Source organism: Marmota monax, unplaced genomic scaffold (genome assembly GCF_021218885.2).
Source record: "Marmota monax isolate L192 unplaced genomic scaffold, Marmota_monax_Labrador192_F-V1.1 WCK01_AAM20220418_F8-fsc00142, whole genome shotgun sequence".
Classification (NCBI taxonomy): Eukaryota; Metazoa; Chordata; class Mammalia; order Rodentia; family Sciuridae; genus Marmota; species Marmota monax.
The window spans coordinates 981,246-993,814 of record NW_026692025.1 but is presented as its reverse complement, the minus strand read 5'-3'; the positions used below and the strand labels follow the sequence as shown (position 1 = coordinate 993,814).

General features: G+C 37.9%; 1 protein-coding gene across 4 annotated transcripts in view; it reads right to left on the bottom strand.

Annotated features, from left to right (window-relative positions):
- The window catches only part of Gab3 (GRB2 associated binding protein 3), a 63,704-nt gene extending 54,441 nt beyond the window's left edge, over window positions 1–9,263 (bottom strand). For all 4 annotated transcript variants that reach the window (XM_046452518.2, XM_046452512.2, XM_046452525.2 and 1 more), the window contains exon 1: window positions 9,130–9,263. In XM_046452518.2, the coding sequence (XP_046308474.1) occupies window positions 9,130–9,201 (72 nt within the window). In that variant the 5' untranslated portion in view covers window positions 9,202–9,263. The remainder of the gene's footprint in view (window positions 1–9,129) is intronic.
- Between the last annotated feature and the right edge of the window lie 3,306 nt (window positions 9,264–12,569).

Here is a 12,569-nt window from a genome sequence, read left to right as displayed (position 1 = left end):
CCAGCACCACATAAAAAATAAATAAATAAAATAAAGCCATTGTGTATTAACTACAAGTAAAATAAATAAATAAATAAATATTTTTTAAAAAAAGAAAATAGAAAGATATTTGAAACTCTCAATATTTGGAATTCAGTAATATACTTCTAAATAACTCACAGGTCATAGAAGATATCACAAGGAAAATTAGAAAATACCTTGAAGTGAACAAAAATGAAAGCACAATATAATAGAATTTGTTGAATGCCACTAAAACAGTGCTGAGGGAAAATTAATAGCACTAAATGTCTATATTACAAAATAAGAAAAATCTCCAACCAATAGCCTCAGCATACACCTTAAATGAATTTCATAAAATGCACTGGCTACTGTGTGGTCAATGCTAAAGAAAGAAGACTGGTACAAAATAGCATATACAATGTGATTCCAATCAAGACATTTCTATAAAAAGTGCATCTATAGGGAGCAGTTCCTATCTGGGGCTGGAGATGGGAGTGGGGAATGACGGCAAACAAGCCACACAAATTTAGGGATGCCAGGTAACAAAGTTTTGACTTAATTCCATCTCAGAGTGGTCTCAGGGGATCTATGATCATTTCCCCAATCCTTGAATATATAATTGGAACAAATATCCCTGGTGATTGATCAAATCCCCACATCAGTCTTCTTACCTGTGGAGGGACGGTTATGATAGTAAAAAGAAAAAGTCACCAGCACTCCCCACACCCACTACCAGAATAGTAATTCAAAAGCAATACGGCAGGGCTGGGGTTATGGTTCAGTGGTAGGATGCTTGCCTTGCATGTGTGGGGCACTGGGTTCAATGCTCAGCACCATTTAAATATAAATAAATAAAATAAAGGTATTGTATCCATCTACAACTAAGCATTTAAAAGAAAAGTAACCTCAGAGAATTACAGAAATTATCAAAGACTTGAAAAATGTAGAAGGAATGATTCCTACCACAACCCAATTTGACATGTCTGTTTGGCCTGCAAGAAGGTGGATGGATCTTGGAAAATATATTATCATACACATAATCTAGTGTTGATGTCAATTATAATTGCTTTTCTAGATACAGTCTCTTCACTAGATCAAACAAATACCATCTTGGCACCCGGTATGCAGCTATTGATCTTGCAAATGCTTTTATCTTTTTTTAATCAACGTGCAGAGTCAGCAGTGCAGTCCACTTTCAACTGGCAGAGAAATAGTACATCATAATGATTATGCCTCAAGGCTGTGAACTCTGCTGCCTACTACTTCATCTAGCCTGTGCGGACAGTGATCTTTAGACATCTCACAGACCATCATACTTGAAATCACTATGCTTAATGACATCATACTGATGAGACCAGCTGAGCACAAAGTAGAGAAGACCTTAGATTAGTAAAATATTTTTTATAGTTTGGATATGAACTGTCCCCCAAATGCTCCTATGTTTCTGCAGAAATATTCAGAAGTGAAATGATTGGAATGTGAAAGATATAATCTAATCAGTCCTTCCTAGTTTGAATGGACTGAGTGGTAACTGTGGGCAGGTAGGGCATGGCTGGAAAAGGTGGGTCACTTTGAGTATGCCCTGGAAGTGTGTGTCTTCCCTGTGGCCCCCTCCCCTTTTCTCTACTTCCTGAAAAGCCATGAGCTGAGCAGCTTTTCTCTGCCACATCCTTCTACCATTTTTGTTCTGCCTCAACTTGGGCCCACAGTAATGAACTCGGCCAACTGTGGATTGAATCTCTGAACTGTGAGCCAAAATAAACTTTGCCTCTTCTAGGTTAATATGGTCAAAACTATGCAAAGCTGACTGAAACAACATTGCATGCTAGAAAATATGTATTAAACGCTACAAATATTAGGAACCTGGTCCCTAAGATAAATTTCTAATGATATGGACAGGTTAATTTCTATAAAGAAGTTGTGCACATTTCATTTGTAGACAAGAACATTGACAGATTGTAATTCATGTTCAAGAAGGTAGAGGAAATCATGAAAATATTAAGGAGACATGTAAAAGATTAAAATGCACAATATGAAAAATGAAAGGTCTCAGGTGAAAGATACACTATATAAAATTAACAGGAGATCGTAGACACTGCAGAAAAAAGATAGATGAACAATTTCAAGCAGTCTATTATAGGTGTAATTGGAATCTCCGAGTAAAAGGAAAGAGATGGGAGAGAAAATAAATATTTAAAGCATTATTATTGCTAAGAAAAAACTACAGATCTGTGCATCCAAGAAGTTCAACGAACCCCAAACTGATACTAACAGTGCTGGAGGAAAAAAAGGCACGTTATGTGCAAAGGAATAATACACACGAGAAGACAGTGAATAACATGCGTAAAATACTCAAAGGGAAAAAAAATTAAGCAAGACTCCTTTCCCCAGCAAAAAAAATAATTTAAAAACTGAGGTAGAATAAATATCTTTTTCAGATGTACAAAGGCTTAAAGGCTTCATCACCAGCAGACCTACAGAGCAGAAGGCAAATTATTCCAGGTGGGAAACATGGATGAACAGAAAGAATCTCAGATCTTGTAAATATGTGCATAAATGCACTTTTCTTCTTTTAAAAATCTGTTTAAAAGATAATTGGCTGTTTTGCTGGGCGTGGTGGCACGTCTGTAGTTCCAGTGATGTAGGAGGATTGCAAATTCAAGACCAGCCTCAGCAACTTAGTGAGGTGCTAAGCAACTTAGTGAGACCCTGTCTCTAAATAAAATATAAAAAGAGCTGGGGATGTGACTTAGTGTCCCTAGGTTCAATACCCAGTACCAAAAAATAAAAAAAAGACAATTGGCTGTTTAAAGCAAAAAAAAAAAAAAGAATTAGCAATTTATTGTGGGGTTTATAACATATGTAGAAGTAAAATATATAACAGCAGAAGCACAAAGTCTGGGAGAGGGATAATTGAAGTATACTTTTGTAAGTTTATATACAATACATGAAGTGATATAATATTACTTTGAGGCAGACTATGATCAGTTAAAGTGTATACTAAAACTCTAAAGCCACCACCATAATTTCAAATTAAACACAAAAGGCAAAGCTAACAAAGAAGATAAAATGGAATTATAAAAATAATTGATCTGAAACAGAGCACAAAGAGAAAAAAGGAAACAAAGAATAAATGAGACAAGTAGCAAGATAAGAGATTGAAAATCAATGATATTAATAGTCAAATTAAATGCAATGGTCTAAATAAAAGGAAAGGATTGTCAGATTGGATTTAAAAAGCAAGACTGACTATAGCTACCTATAAGAAAACCACTTTAAGTGTAAACACTGAAAAATTAAAAGTAAAATGATAAAAATCATATCGTTAATAAAAAAGAAAGCTAGAATGGCTGTATTAGTATCAAACAATGCAGATTTCAGAGCAAAGAATATAAAAAAAGGAAATTGGCTGTTTAAATTTTAAAAATTGGCAATTATATAACATTATTTTATTATTATTTCATAATAATAGAGGAATCAATTAACCAAATAAACATGATCTTAAATAACCTGAGGTTGCAGTGCAACATATACATGTTAAATCTGGAAAGAAACAGGAGCTTTCAGAGAGAGATTAGAACCAAGCTCATACTTATCTGGGTCAGAGACTACCAAATACCAGTAAGAAGAATTCACCAAGCATACTTGATGAATTGGTAGAGGCTGAGTGTAGTCTAGAAAGAAAATGTGAAGCCCTTAAGGACCATAGGTAGAAGAGGTTTGCACTCTTGGCTTTGCCTCCACAAATTCTATGAAGTGCAAGGAGTAAAACCAACAATGAAATACTGCTGGGGATGCTGCACGAAATGAAGTCTCACTGAAAAGCAATAATACAGGCAGAAACTTGAGCCTGCCTAAAGTAAAGTGTGTTGGAAATGAAATAAGCAAAATACATTTTTCTCATTTTAATTGCTTGAAAAAAACTGATTGGTTAAAGCAAAATTAGAAGCAACGTATCATGTTTCTAGTATTTACAATGCATGACATTGACATGGCACTATATTGCTTTAAGGGCCTCACACTGCTCAAGAAGTAGTGCATTACTTAAAGAAAACCTCCTTAATTAAAGATGTCTTTTTATGCTCTAAGACAACTGCTAAAAATTTGTAAAAAGTTATGAATAGTAAGTTAGTAATGGAGACAAGTGTAATAATAAAAATGCTTATTTAACTCAGGAGAAGGCAAAAACAAAGAAGGTAAGAATGAATAAAAAAGCAAGACTTCAAAACAAAGAATAACATCAGAGTTATAGAAACAAATAAACAAAATGATTTCTGTTACCCAAGAAAATAATAGTGCTAAATGTATGTAACAAATGATCATCAAAATATATGACATAAAAATGGAACTGGGCTGGACAAATTCACAACTACAGATAGAAATTTTCATACTCATCTCTTAGTAACTGATGGTAAAAGTAAGCAGAAAATCAGTAAGGATATGGAAGAACTGAAAACACTATCAACCAAGCTGGCTTAATTAAAATTTCTAGAACATTCCACCCAATAATAGAAAACTCATTTTCTTCAAGTGTATACATAATATTCAATAAGGGAAATTATGTTGTGTGCCATAATATAACCTAATAAAATTTAAAGAATAGAAATGATATAGTTTGTTCTTAGATCATAATGAAATTTAGCTAGAAATTAATAACAATGAAATTTTGAAAATCCCCCAATATTTGGAAATCAAACAAAAAATTGTAGACAATCCTTAAGTCAAAAAGTAAACCTCAGACAGAAATTAAATAATGTTTTAAAATGAATGAAATTAAAACATAACAATTCCAATTTTGTGGGATGCACTTAAACCACGTTTAGAGAGAAGTTTGTAGCATTAAATGCTTATATTAGAAAATAAGAAAGATCTCATATCAGTAAATTAAGTTTCCACTTTAATAAACTAGATAAAGAAGTGATAAAATTAAACCCAAAACAATTAGAAGGAAGGAGATAATAAAGATAGGTGGGTAAATCAATTAAATCAAAAGCAGAAAACAAGCAGAGATCAATGAAACTCAAAACAGGTTCTTAGAAAAGATACAAAACTGATTAGGGAAAAAATAAAGAGGACATAAACTACAGCATCACAAATGGAAAAGGAGCCCTCATTGCAAATACTAATAAGAGAAAATGACCAACTTAATGCCAATAAATTCAAGAATGCAGATGAAATAGAAAAAAATCCTTGAAAGTCACAAAATATTGAAGCTCAATCAAGAAGTAATCTGTTTAGCCCTGTATCTGTTAAACAAGTGGAATTCATAGTTCATCTTCTCACAAAGAAAAGCCCAGTCCCAAATGGTTAAATGGTGGATTCTAACACTCATTTAAGGAAGAAGGAATACAAATTTAGTACAATATCTTTCAGAAAAAAAAAAAGAGGAGGGAACACTTCCCATTTTATTTTATGAAGCCAGCATTATGCTAATATCAAAACCTAACAAAGACAGCACAAAAAAAGGAAAACTGAAGCCCATGTCCCCCACTAACAGAGACACAAATATCTTCAGCAAAATATTAGAAAAACAAATCCAGCAATACATGAAAAGAATAAGACATTACAACCAAGTAAAGTTTATCTTAGGAGTTCAAGTCTGGTTCAACATTAAAAAATGAATCAGTATAATTTACCTTAGTAACATGCTATAAAGAAAAAAAGCTTATTATTTTTTTATAGATGCAGGAAAATCATTGAACAAAATCAAATTCATGATTTTTAAAAAATTTTTTGACAAAATTAGCAATACAGGGACAATTCCTCAGTTTGTTAAGGACACCTACAAAAACCCTACAGATGACATACTAAGGTCAAGAAACAGTAAAGGATCTCTGTTTTTATAATTTCTATGCAACATTTACCATACTGCAAGTTCCAAGAACAAACAAGGCTCCTAGAACTAATCAGTAATTTTTAGCAAGGATACAGGATACAAGAGCAACAAAATCAAATGTCAAACTAATTCTAAAATTGACCGAAACAAAGGACCTAAAATGGTCAATATAACCCTGACAAAGAAAACCAAAGTTGGTGGTCTAAACTATCTCATTTCAAGAATTATTATAAATCTGTGGTCATCAAATCACATGATGTTGGCATAAAAATAAACAAATAGTTCAATGGAACAGACTTGGAGAATCAAGAACCAGACCTACATTAAATGTGATAAATTGATTTTTTTACAAAGTTGCAAAAATAAATCAATGGAATAAAAACAGTCAACTCAATAAGTGGCATCAGAGCAAATGGAATCCATATGCAGGAAAGTGAACCATGACATATACTTTACAACTTTTACAGATTAACTTAAAATGAATGATGCATCTAAACATAAAATGTAAAATCATAAAAATTTTAGGAAAAACAGGAGAAATTTTTCAGAATCATAGGGAGGTGAGGTGTTCTTAGATTTGACAATGAGAGCATGATCCATAAAAGAAAAAATGGTGTTTTTATTCCATAAAAAAATTGAAATTCCAGTTTTACCAAAGATACTATAAAGAATGTGAAAAGACTACAGAGTAGTAGAAAATATTTGTGAATTACATACAGAACAAATAACTTGTATCCAGAGACAATACAAGTAAAGCCCTTAGCATAGTGACCAACAGCTATAAACAGTCAATAAGTATGAACTATTATAAGTTTGTTATGATTGTTATAGAATTCTTTAAACATGAGAAAATAGAAGTAAATCAAATTTTGTCAATTGGGAAATATAAGTTATGATAATACATTTATCACAAGGCAATGGTCTAAAAGAAAAACAAAGTAAACTTATATGTGCTAACCTGGAAAAAATATCCAGAATTATTGTGAAGAAAGCAAACTGCAGGACAATTACCATAAAGTGATCCATTTGTGCAAAATAGTTACATATTTTCTGGAAAATTTTCTAGCATGATACTACACTGCTAACAGCTGTTATCCCCGGGGAGGGGAGTGGAATAAGAAGGGGTGCAAAGGGAAGATAGGATGGTGGAAGAGGGGACTTTCTCTTTGTGCTTATTCCTATATTGTTTGAATTTTTACTGTAGGAATAAATCTCTCTATTACTTGTAAAACAAAAATTACAAAAGAAAAAATTCAACTAACTTTTAAAAAATCAGTAAGCAAGAATAACTTTTGGTTGCCTTGGCTAATGGAATGAAGTGGATGAAGTACAAGCTTAGATTGAACTAACCATTTTGCCTAAACACAGACTGAGCTTGCATTTGTGGTACTGATGCAGTGCTGCTTGCTGACCTGCCAATACAAAGAACTGAATTATTGTCCTGGTTGTGCCACTAGCTTTGGTTGGTATTGTGTTAAACATGTTAGATTATGAACTTCTTGAGGACTAGGATCAAGTCTTATTTCTCTGTCTTCCCAGCACAAAACCTCTAAAGAGTTGGTGCCCAGTTCATGGGAGGAAGGAGAAACTAGTTGTGACAGGAGCTTAATTAAAGCCTTTAAAGCCTTAGTGAATAACAGCTCTGCCTAGGCCCGTGGAAGTGACACACGATCGACATCTAGTGGCTAAAAGGGTTCCTGCAGACCTTAATGATAGAGGAAATCGACTTTTCTTTTTGAGGTGTGTTTCAGAGACCCATGCTCTAAAAACATCGAAAAAGGAGCGCATGAGAGTAGAAATAGGTTTTATTCTCTTGTTTCTTTTTAGTGTTAATGAGACTTTAAGCAACTGCACAGTTAGGGAAGCAGCTGGATGAGGTAAAGCAGTGAGATATAAGCCTTGCTCTTATGGACTCTTGGACTCAAAAAGAATGATGCAGGGACATACTTGTGGCTAATCAGAGAAACGTTACTGCTTATCTATCTACCTTGTCTATATGCTAAGTAGAACAACATTCTCCTAAAATGTTGCTCATAGGTGCAAACAACAAAAATCTTTTCAAAGACACCAAAGAGTGAGGAGTCTTTCCCAGGGTGAATGGAGAAAGAGTCTGTGAAAAATTGTACTTCAGGAAAAGATCCTGTCACAAATTCTAGAAGTATTCATACATTACCTAAGTTTTCTTTGTGATCTTGTCTCTTCAATTTCCATACAATGTGTGCTCTTAAATGTGGGAATGAAAAATATTGCTGAGGTAAGGGACAGCTGTTTGAGAGCTATAGACAAGAGCACCAGGCTGAACAGGCATTTGGCCCTGGTTACGTCAGATCGGCGCTGGCATGGGTGGATTTGTTCCCACCCCAGTGTTCTACAGTTGCCAAGAAATTAGAAATTATGAATAAGATGGATCCATCAGGCTACTCCCAACCAAAAACTTTTTAAAGCTCTAATATCTATTTATATGCTGCTCCCAGAGGACTGAAGTGTTTCTTCCTAGTTGCTTGAAGAACAAGCTCAGTAGCAATCAGGTCTTTAAGCAGAATGTTTTTAAGACCTTATCCTGAGTTCTCAGGATGAGCTGTTAGTAGCATAATTAAAGACGGTAATAGGATGTGTAGGAAGATGTGCTTTTCCAAGTGTCCCTTATTTCATAATAGTAAAAGTCAATCATTCCTGCTGGACGAGAAAAATGCGGTGTCAGCATTAAAAAAAAAAAAAGCTGAGAAGCGACACGAAGAGAAATGAGTTCATACTATGTAGAAGACTGTAGACAGGCATGTCCCTAGTGATAACTAAATGAGAGATGGCTCCTTAGAGTCCAAGGGTAATGCAGGAGCCTCCCTGCCTGCTGTATCCAGGCAGGTTTCCTCTTGCTGTCCACTTCCCTATCCCTTGCCCTGTTCCCTTCGCTGGGCAATGGGAATCAGATCCACTTCCCGCCAGAGGCAGGAGCACTCATGGAGATGTCTCCCTGGTCTCTCTAGCACCTGGACTTGTGCCTGAGGCTTCAGCCCCAACCCACCTCCCTCTGCCAGGGTCAGCAACTGTCCAAAGCCGCTGAAACCCACAAGCAAGAGCCACTGGGATCTGCCCCGCTGCAGGGCACAGCCGCGACGCTGGCTCGACGTGCAATTTCGCTTTCCGTCGATCGGCCTCGCCTGCAGACAGGGCTCTGGGAGCGGCTGCATTTGGCGCGCCCAGAGCCCTGGGGCTCCCCGTGGCCTTGGCGCGGCCACTGCACGGGCAAGGGTAGCAGGACACGAAGGCCAGGGGTGCATAGCGCCCCTACTCACGTAGCGCTGCAGCTTCCTCTCGGGGGGCGACTTGACCAGCCAGCCGGTGCACACGGCGTCGCCCGTGCTCATCGTGGCCGCTGCCGCCGCCGCTTCCTCCAGCTGGGCCGGCCGCCTGCAGCAGGAGGAAGTCGGGCCAGGGATGCTGGCGGGGCGGGCCCAAAGCCCGCCCGCCCAGCGCCGCTCCAAGAGGCCGCTGCGACCCCCACCTCCGGCCACCAAGGCCCCCGGGGAAGGGACAGGAGCAGTTGCACGCAGTCTTAGACGGCGGGAAAAAGCAAGCAACGAAGTCGAGAAAGCCCCTTCGAGCAAGTGCTGTGACTGGGGACCCTGGGCAGGGCGCCTTGGCGCTCTCACTCAGGGGCCCAAAGGACTGTGCTAATGGCAGAGCCCAAGCCCAGAGTAGCAAGGGCCACGGAAGAGCGCCCACCGAAAGAACTCTGTGATCCAACGGGAGCACAGCATGTGGAACTTATTGCCTTCATCCGCATCCCCAATCAACCACGTCAACAAGGGCTGGTCTCTGGGCCTCTTGGGGCACCAGAGCAGAAACCTATGACCCACTTCTGCCATGCATATAGTTCAGAGAGGAAGAAAAAAAAGGACTCCTCTGTGACTTCCCTGTCCACTTGATTATTTGCAGAATACTGTGTTTTTTATGCTGCTCCTAAAGATCAATGATAACCTCAGCTGGCAAAACTGTTTAAATGTCTTAATGAACCCAAATGATCCAAATTCAAAAGTTAGTGAGTACTATTAGCAATTTCTTTGACTCTAAGATTTAAAAAGATGAATCTAAAGTTAATTGTACCAGGAAGTATGGTAAGAACTCTAAATGATAATGATAACAATAAAAAGACCTGATATTTATTGTGACATTTGTCAGTGCCAAGCTAACAATATGCCATTTATGGTCCTAAGCACTTTACAAGCATCACCTCATTGGATCTGCACAAACATCCTATCCAATGGGCCGTGTGGTTATCTCAATTTTTTCAGGTAAGTAAACGAGAAATAGGGTAATAATATCATTTGTTCAGAGCCACACAACTGAGAAATTATTCATAGGTAGTCACAGCTGTTTGTCTCAAGAACCTCCTGCCAAGCACCACTCTCCACTCTTTAGGAACATACTTTATAACTGAAAAGCACCATATCAAAGTTAGAACCAGGGGCTGGGATTGTGGTTCAGCAGTAGACCGCTGGTCTAGCATGCGCGGGACCCACGTTCGATCCTCAGCACCACATAAAAATAAAGGCATTGTGTTGTGTCCATCTACACCTAAAAAAATAAATATTTTTTTAAAAAGTTAGAACCAGTATCCATGATGTGGTAACCATCTCTGTGATGCTTGCTGGCATCTGGCCAGCTCCCTGTTCTACAATGCTCTTTTCACTGGGTACAATGCTTCTCACTCGGAAGTGACACTTGGAAAAAACAAATGATTTACAAAGAGAATTCTTAACCTGATACCCTACATATAATCAGAATTTCCAGGGAGAAATGTCTATTTTTTTAAAAAAAATTATACCTTTATTTAATTTATTTATTTTTATGTGGTGCTGAGGATGGAACCCAGAGCCTCACACATGTGAGACAGGGGGTGTTCTACCACCAAACCACAACTCCAGCCCCCAAGAGATGACTATTTTGTATGGCAGGGTTCATTTGGCTTCTATAATCAGTCAGGGATAAGAGAGGGAAGAGAATTTAGATGTTGCAAGCAGGAGGGGATTTATTTTACAGAGGTAGGTACTTAGAAAATCGTTGGCAGTGCAGGAGCAATGAGATCGGGGGTGCATCAGAGTTTGGACTTTAAGGCACACCACAGGAGCTGCAAAGCAGAGGCTTGGAAACAATTTCTGGCACAAAGCTGGCTCCAGCTGCTGCCAACACTCACATCTCAGAGCCCGCTTATATTCTCACCACCACTGCAACCATCTGCATCCTCTCTGCATTCTAAATCTCACACCAGCTAATCTGACCAGCCAAACCTAATTGACATCCAGAATCTAGATTAGAGAGAGCATTAAACACCTTTTTAGCTTTTCCACCTCTCCAATATAATGAGTGTGAAATGGAAGTTGAGACACACAGAACACCACCTCCCTAGCTACTCAATATCCACACAGACTTGTACACAAAACAAAAAGGTTATACCAGTGTCTAGAAGAGAGTGGTTCCCCTCCTAGTTCAAGTACCACCCTACATCAGTATCTTATAACCTAAAGAAAAATGATAAAGCTAACCCCTATCAACATTTATTTCATACATACAAAAAATATAAAGAGGAAGATGGAAAATGTTCTGTGGGAGGGGCTACTACAATTCTCATTTCTGTGTCTGGTCATGAGACCATAATTGGTATTTATAACTTCCTTCTTCCAATATTCTACTGTTACTCTCCTCAAGAGGTCACAAGTCTTTGCTTAGTGAGTGACCCAAACCAGTATTCCTAATAAGTATGGATCTTCAGTGGTGCTGCTTAGTCATGGAAATATTAGTAAGTGCCCCAGAGAATCCCTTGTATTGAAAACACAGACTACCTGACCCCATTATTTAACAATAACTGTATTTCCACTTGATAATAAACATCAATCATCTGAGCCAATTCAGTAGGATCTATGGTTTGCCAGTTGGTTCAATGGCATAACAAATGCCAAATGGGGCTGTGGGCTGGGGATTATTGCTCATTGGTGGAGCACTTGCCTAGTATGCAAACATCCTGGGTTCAATCAGAATGATAGTTTTTCTCACTGCCAGAAAGAAAGAAAAGGAAAGAAAGAAAGAAAGAAAGAAAGAAAGAAAGAAAGAAAGAAAGAAAGAAAGAAAGAAAGAAAGAAAAGCATTCCATATGATTGGATGGCAGTCTCAAGCAACTTGCAATGGGATAAAACCAATGTTGCACCATTGGTGCTTCCCGGTAATAAGATACATTGTAACACCAGTTTTGCTGGTGAACATGAGCACACTGACATGTGTCTTTTTCCTTAGGATGGTTTCCTTGGTCAGAATGCTATTATGTGAGATATTGCACATACAAATAGGGGTTCAGGAACTCCATGGGGGAGAATAAGCAGAAATGTGGGTTCAAAAAAATCCATGAACAAAATAAATGCCTATTTGAGGAAAAAAAAATGCTGCTCCTCCTAAATGGATTTCATCAGTCTGCCACCAGGTGCCTGGCTGGTCCCTCCAGAGAATGCTGCCATAACTGGGACTCTTTGTTGGTCTCAGTTTGGGGCAGGTTGAGCTCTTAGAAGTAACTGTAGCCATATCAAATGCAGTAAATCCTTGGGAGCTTCACTGTTCATTACTGATTCACAGCCTTGCTCACACCTTTATAAAGGCACTCCAGCCTGGGAAGAGGAGAGAATTTTAAGGCTGGGGATGTACCCCAGTGGTAGAGCGCTTGCTTAACATGCATAATTCTCTTGTT